General features: G+C 33.9%; 1 protein-coding gene across 2 annotated transcripts in view; it reads right to left on the bottom strand.

Moving 5' to 3' along the window:
* LOC114325241 (very-long-chain (3R)-3-hydroxyacyl-CoA dehydratase) overlaps window positions 1-17,460 on the bottom strand; it is a 51,753-nt gene that overhangs the window by 12,706 nt on the left and 21,587 nt on the right. Inside the window, exon 1 of one of the 2 annotated variants that reach the window (XM_028273242.2) lies at window positions 12,573-12,725. The exons of the other annotated variant lie outside the window; for it this stretch is intronic. Coding sequence (XP_028129043.1) covers window positions 12,573-12,593 — 21 coding nt within the window. The 5' untranslated portion in view covers window positions 12,594-12,725. Of the gene's footprint in view, window positions 1-12,572; window positions 12,726-17,460 lie in introns of those variants that run through there. 2 annotated transcript variants of the gene reach the window in all.

A 17,460-nucleotide genomic window follows, 5' to 3' on the forward strand; every position in this document is an offset into this window, starting at 1 on the left:
CAACTTTCGCAAAAAAAATTAATTTTTTCAAAATCTTGCTGCACTGAATATAAAGCAGACAGCAAGTTTATTTTTTTTTTTTTTCATATAGAAGAATACCGTACCTTTCATTTGCAATTTGCAAAATTAAAATCGGTTAACCACTACGGCGGCGTCAGGAATTTTTTTAAATACACTTTTTTTTGGTGCTACGCGCAGGACAGCGGATAGTTTGCTCTAATTGGGCATTCCAATGACCTTTGATAATGATTGACAAATTTTAATTTTTAGTACATTTAGGGTCGGTTGTTCGAACGCTAATCAACATTGATCACTATCAAATATTTAATTACTGTCACAACTGTCAATGTCAACTTTGGTTGGGTTGCTGAAAACATAGTTAATTATAATTATGAGATTAGTTAGTCAATTAACATACCAATAATTAACATAATTGATTAACTAATTTCATAATTGTCATCAATAATTATGTTTTCGGCAACCCAACCAAAGTTGACATTGACAGTTGTGACAGTAATTAAGTATTTGATAGTGATCAATGTTGATTAGCGTTCGAACAACCGGCCCTTAGATATAAATAAATAAATTTGTTTATTGCAAAATAAAAACACATACTCTATCCTTTGAAATAACACTTTTATTAGCAAAAACTTTCTTTGTTCATATATTTTAAGTTAGAGAATAAAAGTTAAAGATATCCAACTGTTTAAACAATATTTCACAAACAATAATCAAATTAGTTTGATTTTTGTGGAATTAAAATATTAAAATACAACAAAATATAGTGTAAGAAAATAATATATTAGATAAAGATTGGAAGAAATTTTGGTGGAAATCAACTTGTGTGAATCGAACACCGCTGTCCTGCGTGTAGCACCAAAAATTAATGTTTATTTAAAAAAATTCCTGACGCCGCGCGCCGTGGTAGTTAATGGATTTTAATTTTAAAAAATGCAATTGCAAGGTACGGTGTTCTTCTATATGTAAAAAAATTTCAACTTGCTATCTGCTTTATTTTCAGTCCTGCAACATTTTGAAAAAATGAATTTTTTTTGCGAAAGCTGGATTGCAAAATTTATTTTGCAAAATCTATTGCACCGATATGAATGAAATTTACAGTATTGTTTAACTATATTATATAGTTTTTCCGAGTAAAATATGAAGGTCCTAAGTGTAGCATAAATGGTTGAAAAACGTAAAATACAAATACTTGTTTTTTTATGGTTTTTTCGCAATTATTGCTATTTTTCAACAAGGGTGACAATTTTTAAAATTTATAACCAATCCTATATTGTAGGAAATTTAATTACGCAACTTTTATTTCAGTGCAACTTTTTTCGGAAGTAAATACTTTTAAAGTTATAATCAAAAAACGAAGAAAATAATCGAATTTTCCTTCATTTTTTGACATTTTGATTATTTAAACAATGTTCCGGACATTTTTGAGTGGGAGGATAACCCAATTATTATTATAGGAGTTAATTCCAAGAAATTTCTGCAAAAAAATATGAGTCACCTCTCAACGTCCATCTCAAAACAGATGCGCCCTGGACTATTTCTGTTTAATTGCAACCAGTTTCCTAGTACAGTAGAACCCCGAAAATCCGAACTAATTGGGGGGACAGCCTGTTCGGATTCCGAAAAGTTCGGATCATCCGAAAGTTAGCCTAACTAGTAATTCAAAGCTTTCATTGTCGTTGATTTTGAGTAGCAAAACGTTCACGCAAGAGTGTGGACAATATTTTTGGACTCAAGTTGACCACGAGAGAACCGAAGCAAGTTTATGTTTAACCTTTATGAGTACATACTACTACATATTAAAGTACGTACATATTTCTTTTTAAGAAATTTTAAATGTCAAAGTCAAAGTCCTATTAATCCTACATTGTTCAATAATCTGGTTTTACTCTGTATAATAAACATGTTTTTAAGTTTTTGTCTTGAATTTTTAAATTTTTTTCACTTTTCGTTGGTTCGGATTTGCCGAACGTTCGGATTAGCGGGGTTCGGATTTGCGGTGTTCTACTGTATTGACAACTGTCACATTTAAGAAAATATCCATAATAAACTGTTAGTTATGCATCTAATGTCAAATTGTCAAGAGGAGAACACAAATCAGCAATTTTATCGCTCGTGTTTACTTCGGTAAGATTATTTCATGAATAAAACTGTATTTATAAATAATTTTAACTAATATTTTATTAATATCTTCGTCTAAATATTTGCTAAACGGTGCTGTTCACATTGACAAGTTGAAAAATGTGTGTCACATTAATTGGGATCCATGTCACTGAATGTTTTTATACAAAGATTTTATTTTTATATGTAAGTATTAAAAAATAATCTGCCGAATATAACACGATAGTAAAAATAAATAAGAAAATAATGCTTCAATTTTTTTTCTTAAACTAGTTTCCAATCGGCAATACTCACTCGAGCCCTCCGGGCTCTCGTGTCTATTCATCATCATCACGTAGCGCTACAACCCTGGATGGGTCCTGGCTGACTGTACAACTTTCTTCCAATTTGATCGGTCTTCCATCAACCTAGGGTCAATTGGGATGTTCATTTTTCGGAGATCTGCTTGGATGTTATCTCTCCATCGTATTCTGGGACGTCCGAGTGGTCTTTTGCCTGTAGGAATCTCCTCCCAGACCAGTCTTACAAGTCTCTCGTTATGAAGTCTGTACACGTGGCCTGCCCATCTTAGTCGCTGTGATTTAATTTCTTGGACAATATCGGTGTCATTGTAGAGTGCTTTTAATTCGATGTTGGTTCTGATCCTATACTGGTTTGTGTTAATGTCGTGGTGAGGTCCGAAAATTTTTCTAAGTATTTTTCGTTCAAAACGTCTGAGCTTTTCTTCGTTTGACTTTATCATGTTCCACGTTTCGCATCCATATGTTAGTACAGGTCTGGCGATGGATTTACAGATTTTGATCTTAAAACTTCTTGTAAGATTTTTTGATTTTATAAGCTTATCCAGTGCGAACAGACAGCGATTTGCTGATTGGATTCTGTCTTTTATTTCTTCAGTAACATCGTTGTCATCTGTGATTACGGCCCCCAGATACTTAAAACGTTGTACTATTTCGAAATTGAAGGTGTTGACCGTCACATTTTGTCCTATCCTGTCTCTTCGTGTCGTTCTATTTATACACATATATTTCGTCTTCTCTTCATTAATTCTGAGCCCTACTTCGCTTGTTGCTCCTTCCACCTTGCTGAAAATGGCTTTTGTGGATAGGATGGAGTCTCCAACGAGATCTATGTCATCTGCGTAAGCTAGCAATAACTTGGGACCTTGAACTGATAGCAGTTCTGTTTTTATTTCGGCCGACCTCATGGCTTTCTCTAAAACAAGGTTAAAAAGTAGTGGAGATAACGCATCATTCTGTTTAAGTCCACTATTGATTTCAAAGCTGTCAGACAGTTTATTATTTACACGTACTTTTGATATTCCACCCTCCATAAAGACTTTAGTCATCCGAATGAGTTTCTTTTTATTGAGAACTCCGCCATGGCATTCCATACTTGGCTTCTTTCTACGCTATCATATGCCTGTCGAAAGTCTATGCAGAGATTGTGTATGGGTCTGTTATACTCCCATCCCTTTTCTAGAAGCTGTTCAGCGTCAATAGTTGATCTATTGTGGATCTGTTTGCCCTAAAGCCGGCTTGATATTCTCCTAGGACATTTTCAGCATAGGGGATTAGTTTACTAAGAATGATGTTTAAGAGGATTTTATATGCCGTGTTTAGGAGTGAAATTCCTCTATAATTCGCGCATTTTGTTTGGTCACCTTTTTTGTGGATGGGCACTTCTAACCATATTTGTATTATTATTAACTGGTGGATTTGGCGATGTAGTGCGTCTCGACCATATTTCAGAAGTTCTGCTGGTATCTCGTCCATACCCGGCGCTTTGTGATTTTTCAGCTTATTTAAGGCCTTTTGGGTTTCTTCAAAAGAGGGATTTTCGACGGGCATGTGGCATGTCCGCTGTGATATAGATTTCTTCTTTGTGAAGTTGACGTGTCTCGTGTCTATTGCCAGGAAACAAGTTTTCGAAAAATTGTAGCATTATTGTCAATTTATTTTTACTCTTTTGTGATATTAAGGGCACCCGAAGTCCCATTTGTTAACATTATGTTACACATCTCTGTAACCAAAGCACTTAAGACGGATCCACATCAATAAAAATTTACGTTGTACGTTGTATTTGACACAAATTTGCTCGTGTGCGTTGAACTTTTTGTTGATGTGGACTGTGCGCCGCATGGATTAATGCAAAAATATTTTCGTGACGAACAACGCACGCTATCCGTCACACTGGCGGTTTTTCGGTCGACTTCAAAGAAATTTTCGCCGCACAGCGATGTTAATGTGGACTTAATTATCTACTTGTCGCTAAGTGAATTCGGTGGTACAACACACAAAATAAATATTTGCGTCGTAGAAATACTTGACCAGATTTAAAATTGTGCTTGATTAATTTCCCAAATAAATGATTTGGCATTTACAATGTATATAGGTACATTGTAAATTATTACGATTCAGGAGTGCTCCTAGTAGCATTTAACGTGTCTTGGTTTATTTATTTCTACTGCATCTTGATTGTAAATTTAGTATGAAACGCTTGTATTTGGAAGTTTATAAATAACAAGCTGAAAATGCGAGCATTATCATAACGAAAACTTTGTTTGTTTACGTATTTAAATTCATAATATGGAAAATTTCTATTATGAAAAGTTGTTTAGTATTAAATGCTATGTTTTAATATGCAATTATATCCTAATTTAAATAATGTGAACTATAAAGGTACTCTACTCTCGAACGAAATTCATATTTTTGACATACCTCGAATAAAATTGATAAAATTTGATATATGATGATTGCATCTTAGATTTTAGACCATGCAGATCTTTTTATGAAGAATAACTTTTCTTCGTAAAATTAATAATAAAAGAGTTATGAATAAAAAATGTATTGGTATCCGTAATTTGAGAAAAATTTTCAAATATTTTTTTATCTTTAGAAGGATGTACAAGTAATAATTGCATATTAGAACATACTTTTTACCTCCAAACAATTTTTTATAATAACACTTTTCAATATTGTGAAAAATAAAGAAACTTTAATCTTGATCGAACTTCATATTTTTTGACATACCTCGTATCATATAGATTTGATATCTAATAAAAATAAATAAATACAAAATAAACAGTTTTCCTTGAAAATAGTGAACTGTAATTGAACATTATATTACATTAACATAAATAAATAAAATTTGTTTATCTGACATTTCAATATTTTATGTTGACGTTTAGTTGCGTCAAACAAAAACAAAGTACAGTTGACGTTTCTATGTCGGAAGAAAATGACAATTTAAAGGAGGCTTGTGACGTCACAATGACGACTTTGAGGTCGGATATCTCGAAGATGGTTAGAGATAGCGAAATGCCGTTTTCAGATTTGGATTCAGAAGACAAAACTACATAGGAATCCATCGCTAGGTGGCCTCTAGATATTTCAGGAGTGGCAACGCAATAACACACACTTTTGGGAATTTATAAACGAAAAGTTTTCGTTGAGAATTTCAATTTGTATCTCACGATTTGATTTTTGTATAATTTTTAAAATTGCATTACCCTTCTATTTTTAAATTATTAGCTTCCTTTTTCATTGTTATTATTGTTTTAATTTTATTACCTCCGTGTTCTTAATTGTTATCTTAGGTCTATGTTTTTGATTATTTCATTCATAGGAGATTCTGACCAATAGAAAGCTACAGAAATCTGAATTAAATCGATAATTTTTGATAATTGCCCGTCGTTAAGTATAGGTATTACGGCAGATGCCCTTCGTTGCTACGAAAAAATACATTCAGTGACATTAATGACAAATGTTTTAAAAATTATAAAAGTGATGACTTTCAACCGTCAAATACATATTTATAACAACTGTGTGTTTAATTGTACTAATTTGTACTTACATAAATAAATTGCAATAAAATTTTGGTTTTGAATAAAATTTTGGTTTTGAACAATTTTATTCATGAAATAATCGCAACAAATTGCACACGATCTCTAAAATGAATATAGAGTTTTTGCCCTCGTGACACTTTGACATTTAAAACTTTGACAATTAAAACTGTCAAAGTGTCACTCGGGAAAAATTCAATAATTTTAGAGCTCTTGTGCAATTACTACTGATAATTTTGTGCTGCTTTATATTTGATATTAAATTTGATTTATTAAAAATAAAATGCCGCACAAGGTCCTGGGACAACCTGAAGCAGCGTTCTACGTTAAATATTCCCTTGATTTCTATCTAAAACAAATCAAAACATAAACCTAACCTTACAATCCTTAACATAACTACGGAGTTATCTCATAACTTGAGGTTTCACGTCGCGTTATAAAGTGACAGTTGATATATCAGATAACTCAAGAACTGTCAAGAAATAACGCAAGTAGTTAAGTTAGATATGATACATGACACCAATTCGAGGATTATAACTTAACTACAAGATAACTTTACGTTAAGGATAACTTCGGTCATCCATCACAGGACTGATTATCTAAGGATCCAGAGAATAAACGCAACGAGAAAATAAGCTAATTGCCCACGTCTGAAAAACAGGATAAAGTTATAAGATAAACGTCTAAAAAACAACAATAATATTTAGACCGGCCAGTATCGTCGCCCCCGCTAGCGCAATTATTCCGATTAGATTTTTTGCACAAACTTACTCAAAAAGAGGTCCTTATAACATATCCACAGGGTGCCGGGCGGTGCCGTGGTCGAAAAATTTTTTAAACAATTTTTTTTTAAACAAATTCACCAAAATAATTTTTTATTTCCAAAATTTTTTTTATAGAATTTGGGTCATTCTGAGCAAAAAAGGTCTCCTGTCATTTTTCTCTAAAATTGACTGTTGTCGAGTTATACGCGATTAAAATTTTGAAAAATGCGAAAATCGCCATTTTCAAGGCTTCATAGCTCGATCAAAAATGATTATTATGAAATTCAAAAAGTGACAAAATCAAGATTCAAATACCGTCTTCAGCGTTCTGAAGAGATTTTTGTCATTAATTTATTACAAAGCTGATATTTTTAGTTATTAACAATTAGCGCTATAGTCCAACTGTATCGTCGCCCCCGTTAACGGAACTATTTCGATTAAATTTTTTTGCACAAACTTACTCAAAAAGAGGTCCTCATAACATATCCACAGGGTGCCGGGCGGTGCCGTGGTCGAAAAATGTTTTAAACAATTTTTTAAAACCAATTCACAAAAATATTTTTTTTATTTCCAACAATTTTTTTTTAGATAATTTGGGTCATTCTGAGCAAAAAAGGTATCTTGTCATTTTTCTCTAAAATTGACTGTTGTCGAGTTATACGCGATTAAAAATTTGAAAAATGCGAAAATGGCCATTTTCAAGGCTTTATAACTCGATCAAAAATGATTATTATGAAATTCAAAAAGTGACAAAATCAAGATTCAAATACCTTCTTCAGCGTTCTGAAGAGATTTTTGTCATTAATTTATTACAAAGCTGTTATTTTTAGTTATTAACAATTAGAGCTATAGTCTAACTGTATCGTCGCCCCCGTTAGCGGAACAATTTCGATCAGATTTTATTGCACAAACTTACTCAAAAAGGGGTCCTCATAACATATCCACAGGGTGCCTTGCGGTGCTGTGGTCGAAAAATTTTTTAAACAATTTTTTTTAAACAAATTCACAAAAATAACTTGGGTCATTCTGAGCAAAAAAGGTCTCTTGTAATTTTTCTCTAAAATTGATTGTTGTCGAGTTAAATGCGAATAAAAATTTGAAAAATGCGAAAATGGCCATTTCAAGGCTTCATAACTCGATTAAAAATGATTATTATGAAATTCAAAAAGTGACAAAATCAAGATTGAAATACCTTCTTCAGCGTCCTGAAGTGAATAAAATAATGCCAAAAATCTCTTCAAGACGTTGAAGAAGATATTTGAATCTTGATTTTGTCACTTTTTGAATTTCATAATAATCATTTTTAATCGAGTTATGAATCCTTGAAAATGGCAATTTTCGCATTTTTCAAATTTTTAATCGCGTATAACTCGACAACAGTCAAATTTAGAGAAAAATGACCAGAGACCTTTTTTACTCACAATGACCCAAGTTATCTAAAAAAAATTGTCGGAAATGAAAAAATTATTTTTGTGAATTTGTTTAAAAAAAATTGTTTAAAACATTTTTCGACCACGGCACCGCCCGAAACCCTGTGGATATGTTATAAAGACCTCTTTTTGAGTAAGTTTGTGCAAAAAAATCTAATCGAAATAGTTCCGCTAACGGGGGCGACCATACAGTTTGACTATACCGCTAATTTTTAATAACTAAAATTAACAGCTTTGTAATAAAATAATGACAAAAATCTCTTCAGGACGCTGAAGAAGGTATTTGAATCTTGATTTTATCACTTTTTGAATTTCATAATAATCATTTTTAATCGAGTTATAAAGCCTTGAATATGGCCATTTTCGCATTTTTCAAATTTTTAATCCTGTATAACTCGACAACAATCAATTTTAGAGAAAAATAACAGGAGGCCTTTTTTGCTCAGAATGATCCAAATTATCTAAAAAAAATTGTTGGAAATAAAAAAATTATTTTTGTGCATTTGTTTAAAAAAAATTGTTTAAAAATTTTTTCGACCACGTCACCGCCCGGCACCCTGTGGATATGTTATAAGGACCTCTTTTTGAGTAAGTTTGTGCAAAAAAATCGAATCGGAATAATTGCGCTAGCGGGGGCGACGATACTGCCCGGTCTAATTAGCAATTCTATACCAAATTTATTAGTATAATTACTAGTTAACTATGTGTATTGTTTATGAAATCCAAGGATATACATTAACTTATCAATGTTACGTAAAACTAACTATCTAACGAGCTTTCAAATTGTGCTCATTTTCATCTAAATTTTGCGTCACAAAAATTTACTTAATATTTTAACTTCTATTAACGTTAATAAAAAATGTTTTATTCAAAAAGGCAAGGTAAAGGACAATGTATTTTAAAATTTTTAAATATTATAAATAGTCCCAAGAATTAAGGTATAAAAGTACTATGTTCTGGACTTAAGTCTATCCAGGTATTTTGGAGTAAGTAGGTCATAACGTAACTAGGTAAAATCTCTAGGGGCGGAACGCTGCTTGGGGTACAAAGGGATGGTAGGCAGGGGTGAGTTTGAAAATATAAGGGGTTTTTTTGCCGTTCGTGATCGAGATAATGCAGCAAAATTTGGGAATAAGTAGATCATGACATTACTAAGTAAAATCTTCATGAGCGTAACGCTGCGTGGGGGACAATGTGCTGCGTCACAAAAAAAATAATAAAAACCGCGACTTTGACACCTTATAACTACCCTCGTCCCCCACTCTGGTTTCCGGCCGTTGGGGAAAGTCATGTACACAACTAATTCAACATATCCCGTATAGTTTTTCCATATTACTTATCACGCACACATTCCGCTTCTATCTCTCCGACTATCTATGTTTCCTGCAGTGACTTCGATGGACTTTTAAGAAAAGGAAAAGTAAAAAAACAAAAAATACTACATATAAACTTACGTAACAAAGAAGAACACGGGAAAATAAGCAAACATACAAATAACTCAGGGAGGAAAACGGGTGCATCAGAGAAAAAATCAGACCTTGGAAGACCAGATTTTGCAAGAGCTTGAATTACTAAAGGAAAAAATGAAACTATAAAGTTCCATAACATCCTAAATAAATCAAGAAAAGAATTTAACGATGTGTAAGGACAAACATGGACATATAGTTAGTACCAGTGACGCAGTACAAAGTAGATGGGGTGAGTACTTCAAAGAACTACTTGGTACCGAAGTGTAAAATGAGACGTCACCCCAAAGACCAAGAAATATCACCAATCCTTAAGCAAAGATGTTCATCGAAACATATTCAATGACAAAATGTTCATCGAAAAAACTCTCTGGTGGGACAAATTTCTGACTTCAACGAAAAGTTAATGAAAATTTTCATCCCCAATAAAACAGAAGGATTGAGTTTCAGTTCAAGAAGTAGGCTTTTACGAAGTAATTATTAATTTTTTGTGTATTCTCGAATCTGCGATCCCCTGAACAAAAATGTCACCAGCCGCCACTGGTTAAAATCAATCTTCTCCCAATTTTTATTTCAAATTTTTTTGGAACCTATTTTCGGATTGGAAGTACCAACGTAAAACAGAATTAAAGTTAATAATTAAATACAATAAATTGTTTTTTATTTCCATAATATAAAGTATTCAATTGCATACTCATTTGATTTTAGCCGGTTTTTATTTACATAAATATTACGATAAGCGGTCAAATGCAGCGCATTCAAATATTTTAGCAAAACAAGTTAAAAACAAAATAGGGATCATGCATTTACATTTTTTTCATTCAAACATTTTCCTTCTATTATATTTCCACGACTAGGTTGCACAGACAAAACAAATCCAGAACAGGGACCTTAAAACTATTGAAAATTTATGGTAATTCGTTACAGGTTGTTGTCATATTAGAACAACAGATGCAATTTGCATTATAAGGCAGTTAATGGAAAAATGCAGGAATAATGAAACAAAGTGAAAATGGTGTTTGGAGGAAGAGGTACAATTACGAGATACACCACAGATATAAACATATATTTGGTGGTACAGACGTAGTATCTCTTATAAAAATAGGAAGACTAAGATGGGAAGGACATCTAGCAAGATCACAGCAGAACAACCCTCCTATAAGAGTCCTTACGTCACAACATGTGGGAAGTAGAAATAGGGGTAGGCCAAAACTCAGATGGAAGGATGGTGTAGATCACGGTTCTTAGACATACTACGGTTATGCTACTAAAAATATAATACATTTGCCACAGTAGGTATGTGTGTAAAAGTTAGGCCACACGTTACTATTTAACTGACAGTGCTCACACCATTGACTGAATAAAATATCTTTATTATTAATATTTTCTCCGCAGCTGAGGATATCTTATCAACTGTATTGCTTTTAATGATAAAATAAAAATATTGACAGTTCAAAAATGTAAAAATAATGTGTGTGGCCTAATTTTGGGCTAAAAAACGTATTTTTACGCATTTTTACTAAATTTTGGAATATGTTTAATTTGTAGAACAATTTTAACAGTTGTTTTCAATACAGTTTTCAATCCTCTACAAATAGTTTCTAATGTCTTTTGATGTAAAATAATTAGGGAAGCAGGAATTCAACAGTTTAGAATTTTACATTGAGTTTCCTATGGCCCGTTTTCCAATTCACCACCCGGTAATATCCTAGTTTACTTTATATTTTTGTATTTGTAATTTTGGTGTTGTTTCCCGTAAAAACTTATTTTTAATTATTCATTAAAGTTGTACATCGTTCCTATTGTAGGAGTTTAAATAAGAATATATATTTATAAGGTAGGTTAAAACGTTAAAATTTCATTATGTATTAACAACGTAATAATGTTGATGATATTTTAGAATGCCAGGTACAGGCTGTAGTGTGGCCAAATTTATTAGGTACCTATTATTTAAATTCTTACAATAAATTATAAAAGTAATTCTAATTCACATAATCCTAGCTGATCTCTAAGGATAGTATGTATTCAATAGTTAATCCAGTATTAATGGAAATTCATCGACTTGAAGTCCTAGATTTCCCTAAATATTGCATGGATAAATATCAACAGTTTTCCATAATTAGGTATTATAATCCACTAAACATCTTTATTTCTTAACTATCTTGACCATTTTCCATACATCAAAGACATATAAATACCGATTAAGGGGAAGGAGCAAAATGCAAAATTTTGACGCACGTCAAAATTCTCATTAGTTTTTTAAATGTATTCATTTTTTCGAATCCTGAGAAAACTAGTAAATATTTTTGAAAAATTTAAACGCAGAATGAAAGACTACATTATTACCGAGGGCCAAAAGTCCCTGAAAACTTCTATAATGTTTATTTTAATAAGTTACAGAGGTGAAAATAAATAAGGAAATTTAGTGTGATTTTTAATTGCAAATATTTCATTCAAAAGAAACTTTTTATTTACTCTAATGGACTTTCGGCCCTCGGTAATAACGTAATCTTTCATTCTGCGTTTAAATTTTTTTAAAATACTTATTAGTTTTCTCAGGATTAAAAAAAATGATATTATGATTCAAATTACAGTACACTCGTGACGTAATCGCACCCTTAATGTTCATTGGTTAGTCGATCTAGGCAACCGTAGTAATGTCTAAGAACCGTGGGTGTAGATGAGGATGGTAGAAAAATAGGCGTAGAAAACTGACAACAGTTGGCAATGGATAGAACTGACTGGCGTAATAGACTTGGGAAGGTCGAGGCTCTTTTATAGGGCTGTAGCACCATTGATGATGATGACTTTTATAATTATTAACACACTCACGATTGCCAGATTTATAGATAGGTGTAAGAAAACTATTTTTCCAATATTGTGGAAATACAGAAGATCACAATGATAAATTGAAAATTTGTTGTATTACCTTGGATTCGACGAAGCCCATAATGGACGGGTTGATTTAAAAAATTGTATATAGAACTTTCCGAGCCACATAAAGTACACCTGCAACTACATCCACTTTTCGGATATCGCCTATTACATGTATAGTCGTCGAATCACTGGCCTCTTCTCTCGCCTACTTCTTTATAAGCCTTTCTTATCTACTGACGATTCAAATTTAAATTAATATTGAAAAATACCTTTGACTTTGTATACATAAGAGGTTGCTAATTAATGGCGTATTTTTCATGAAAATTTGCTGATAGCTATTTAGATTTGCTGCGTAATGGTTCTCACATATTAATTATTTAAATATCGTGAGAAATGTATTAGATAAAGGTTGTATTATCTTCTTGTTGTTCTTACTGTCTCATCGGTTTGTGGTTCTTTACCATAATCGGTTTCTATACCATAAATACGACCAATAGTCGCGTATGAAAGCAAAACCTGGACGCTAACAAAAAGAGAAGTAAATAAATTGCTGGTGTGAAACGTAAAATTCTTCAAGTGATGTATGGCCCTTGCAGAGACAGCGTGACCAACAAATGGAGGCGCAGATACAATAACGAGTTAGAGTCTCTCTTCGGGAATGAAAATCTAGTCAGATATATAAAGGCCAATAGACAAAGATGGGCAGGGCATGTGATACGCAGTATCGACAATCTTGCTGTATTTTCGGAAAGACCAGATGGGAGAAGATAATGTAGGACGACCTAGACGAAAGGTGGAAAGATGCAGTCAGAAAAGATCTGGTGAAAATGGGAGTGAGACAATGGGAAATATTGGCACAAATGATGATGATGATGATGGTTTATTCTTCTCGAACAACACATACAGATTCCAGTGCAATATTAATCAGCAATATCAGATCATATTTGCTTAAATGTACTACTCCATAACATAGGAATTGATGATAAGGACATCCGAATTGTAACAAGTCTCTAATGGAATCAGACAGCCAGGGTAAAAGTTGGCAATTCACAGAGAGCACTGAGATCCGAAAAGGTGTGCAACAGGAATGTATTCTCTCCCATCTCCTTTTTAATATTTACTCCGAACAAATTTTTAAAAAAGCACTGGATGAAGCAAACAGAGGCATCAAAATCAATGGAGAATTAATAAATAATATCCGATATGCAGACGATACAGTCGTACCTTCCAGCAATATTGATGAACGTCAGCATCTTATGTACAGGGTACATGGAGCGAGTGAAGAAAGAGGACTTAACCTCAATCAACATAAATAAAACAAAATGGATGCTGGTGAGCATATGTATGTATACCTTGGAACAGTCGTTAAGTCGAAATGGGATCAAAGAACCGAAATACGATCTAGAGTTGAGAAGTCCAAAGCAACATTTAACAAAATGCAAAGTAATTTCCAATCTTGCAGTATGGCGCAGGCATTCGAAATGTGGGTGTACCGACGTATCCTCAAAATATCCTGGACAACCAACACCACCAACGTAGAGGTATTGCGCCGAATGGGAAAACAAAAAGAAATCTCTTTCACAATTAAGAAACGGAAACTTGAATACCTCGGTCATATTATGAGACATGATAAATATCGTATACTGCAACTAATATTACAGGGTAAAATAGAGAGCAAACGGGGACCCGGAAGAAAAAGACACTCATGGCTTCAAAAATTATGCCAATGGTTTAAACTTAGACTAACAACGATCGAGTTTTCAGAAACGCCGCAAACAACATTAAAATTGCTATGATGATAGCCAACGTCCGCAGCGGACAATGGACATGAAGAAGAAGAATCAAACAACAATCCAAAAATGCCGCGACTAACGTAAATATATTCATGTGGCTTTCATGGATTACAAAGAGGCTTTTGAAAGGGTTATATCTCTCTTGGTGGCACATAACATGGCCAAAATATTCAAGTTCGCGATTTTTAACTGTTCTGACGACTTCAGTAACTTTCCCCATCCGATGCAAAACAACTTCGTTACGAACTCTTTCCACCCAACTTATTCGTAGGATTCTCCGATACACCCAGATTTCAAAGGCTTCCACATTCTTTAGAAGTGTATCCGTTCAAGTCCAACCTTCGACACCATACAAAAGAATAGAGAACACATAACATCCCATTAATCTAATTTTCAGATTCAAAGTAATGTTATTTCGACATAAAAGTTTCTTTATATTAAAGAATGCAGCTCTGGCCTTCTCTATGCGTATCCTAATGTCTTTGCTCATTGTCCCAGTTCTCATTTAGGTTACAACCAAGGTTTAACATGCTGTTAGTTCTCTCCAGTTATTCACCATAAGCTGTTACCACTTCCGGTTGTATTAGCGTTTTACTGACAACCATCACCTTTGTCTTTGCGGTGTTTAGCTCGAGTCCATTCATCACACGTTGTGGTAATCCTATTAATCAGATGTTGAAGTTCCTCAAAATTGCTTGCAATTAACACCGTGTCATCCGCGTACCTCAAACTATTAGTATTAACGCCATTCATTTTGATATCACATTGAACATTATCCACTGCTGTATTGAAAACGAACTCAGAATAGATGTTAAGTATTAGTGGGGACAAAATGCAGCCCTGTTTTTAACCTTTTTCCTCGAGAGCTTGTCTCCACTGTTCCAGTTTTTGTTCTAAGTCTCTTTCACTATTTCCTACTAACACATCATCAGCATACATGAAGCACCATGGAATGTTACCCTGTAGTTTCGCTGTTATATGGTCCAAAACTAATGAGAATAAATACAGACTAAGCACCGACCCTTGGTGCAATCCTACTTTCACATGAAATTTATCAGTCTCTTCCACACATGTCCTAACACTAGTCATTACTTCCTCATGGATATCCATATCCTGTATTTTTCCATCGACTGCCTTATAATGAAAATTGCATCTGTTGTTGATCTGCGCTGCAAAAGCTAAATTGATTCTCGGATATTTCGGTCTCTACACGTATCCGTCTATCAATTACTCTTTCCCATATTTTCATGGTGTGGCTAAGCAGTTTTATAGCCCTGTAGTTTGTACATTGTTGTATATCTCCCTTGTTTTTGTAGACAGGTAGTAGTATACTGCTTCTCCATTCGTCTGGCATTTGTCCAACTTCCATAATTCTATTAAATAAAGCTGCTAGCCACCTTGTTCCTGTCTCTCCCAATGCTCTCCATACTTCCTCAGGAATATCATCTGGTCCTACCGCTTTTCCTTTCTTTATTTTTTGAAGCGCTTGAGCCACTTCCTCGTTTGTTATTTTGGTAACCATTGCTGCTACTGTCTCCGTTGACTCCACAGGCTGTCTGTCAAATTCTTCATTTAATAAGCTGTCAAAGTACTTCTCTCCATCTCTTTTTGACATCCTTTTCGTGAACTAGTATTTTATTATTTTCATCTCGGACATCTAATTTGATTAAAATCTTTTGCTTTCTTTGCTCTCTGTTTGGCTATTTTATATATCTTCGTTTCGCCTTCCCTGGTATCAAGTTGATCGTATAGGTTTGAATACGCTTCTGCTTTGGCTTTTGCTACTGCTACTTTCGCTTCCTTTTTCGCGACCATATAGTTTTGAAGATCTGTGTCGGATCTGGTTTCTTGCCACTTTTTATATAATTTTCCCTTCTCTTTTATTTTTCCTTTTACTTCGTTTGACCACCACCAAGTCTCTTTATCCTCAAACTTTCTTCCTGACGTTTTCCCAAGTATTTCAATAGCAGTCTCTCTAATACTACTGGCCATCTTTCTCCAAATTGTATTAGGGCTTCCTTTCAGATTCCAACATATTTTGTCTACTATTCTTTCCCTGAATAGACCTTCTTTCTCATCTTTTAGCATCCACCACTTGATTTTTGTGGTATTCTCCTATATTTTTGTTTAGTTTCGCTTTTTACTTCGATGTCCAGAACAAGCAGCTTATGTTGTTGGCTTACTGTCTCACTAACTACCTTGCAGTCCTTGCATTCACGTATGTCTTCTTTCCTTATCATGAAATAGTCTATTTGGGATTGATGTTGTCCACTTTTGTACGTAATAAGATGAGTTTTTGTCTTTTTAAAGGATGTGTTAACAATCGCCATATCTAGTGCTGTTGCTAATTCAAGCATATCATCTCCAGCTTCATTTGTAGTTCCAAAGCCTAATCCCCCATGTATTGCTTCGAAATCACCTATGTGCATTGAAATCACCTCCTATTATAACTTTCTCCTCTGACGGAATATCACTCAGGGCGTCTCCTAATTGGTCATAGAAAGCTCTTCTTTCATTCTCACCCAGACCTGTTTGAGGAACATACACACAAAACATTCAATACCTCTTTATCAATTACAAATTTCACTGACATCATTCTATCACTCGTTGTTACAACTTCCACTACGTTATCTTTCATTTCACTATCAGCAATTATACCAACTCTATTTCTAATGTTACTACTCCCTGCATACCACAATTTGTATCCTTCACCTAGTTCTTTCGCCCTTTGTCCTTTCCACCTAGTTTCTTGAATACAAGCAATTTGAACTCTCCTTCGTTTGAGCGCATCCACTAACTCCAGACTCTTACCTGTAAGACTACTAAGATTCCACGACCCTCTCCTGATTTTTCTAACCTGCAATGGTGTTCCCCCTGAGATAGTCCTCACCCGGAAATCCGAACGGAGGCTCATTTTACTTCCGGCATATTTTACCTTAGGAGATGCGATCATTTCAGTATAAGTTTTAACATTCATTGGAGAAGGTCTTTTCATTATTATGGCCTGAAAAGATTTTGTTCGGATATTTGATGCCTGAATGCCTTTTCTATCAGCACCATATCCGGCACGTTTAGCCAATACACCACCAATGCAACCAAAGTGCAGTATTACCCCACACCCGCCTGCATTTTTCTGTATAGGCCAGG

The sequence above is a fragment of the Diabrotica virgifera genome, chromosome 7, assembly GCF_917563875.1.
Source record: "Diabrotica virgifera virgifera chromosome 7, PGI_DIABVI_V3a".
Classification (NCBI taxonomy): Eukaryota; Metazoa; Arthropoda; class Insecta; order Coleoptera; family Chrysomelidae; genus Diabrotica; species Diabrotica virgifera.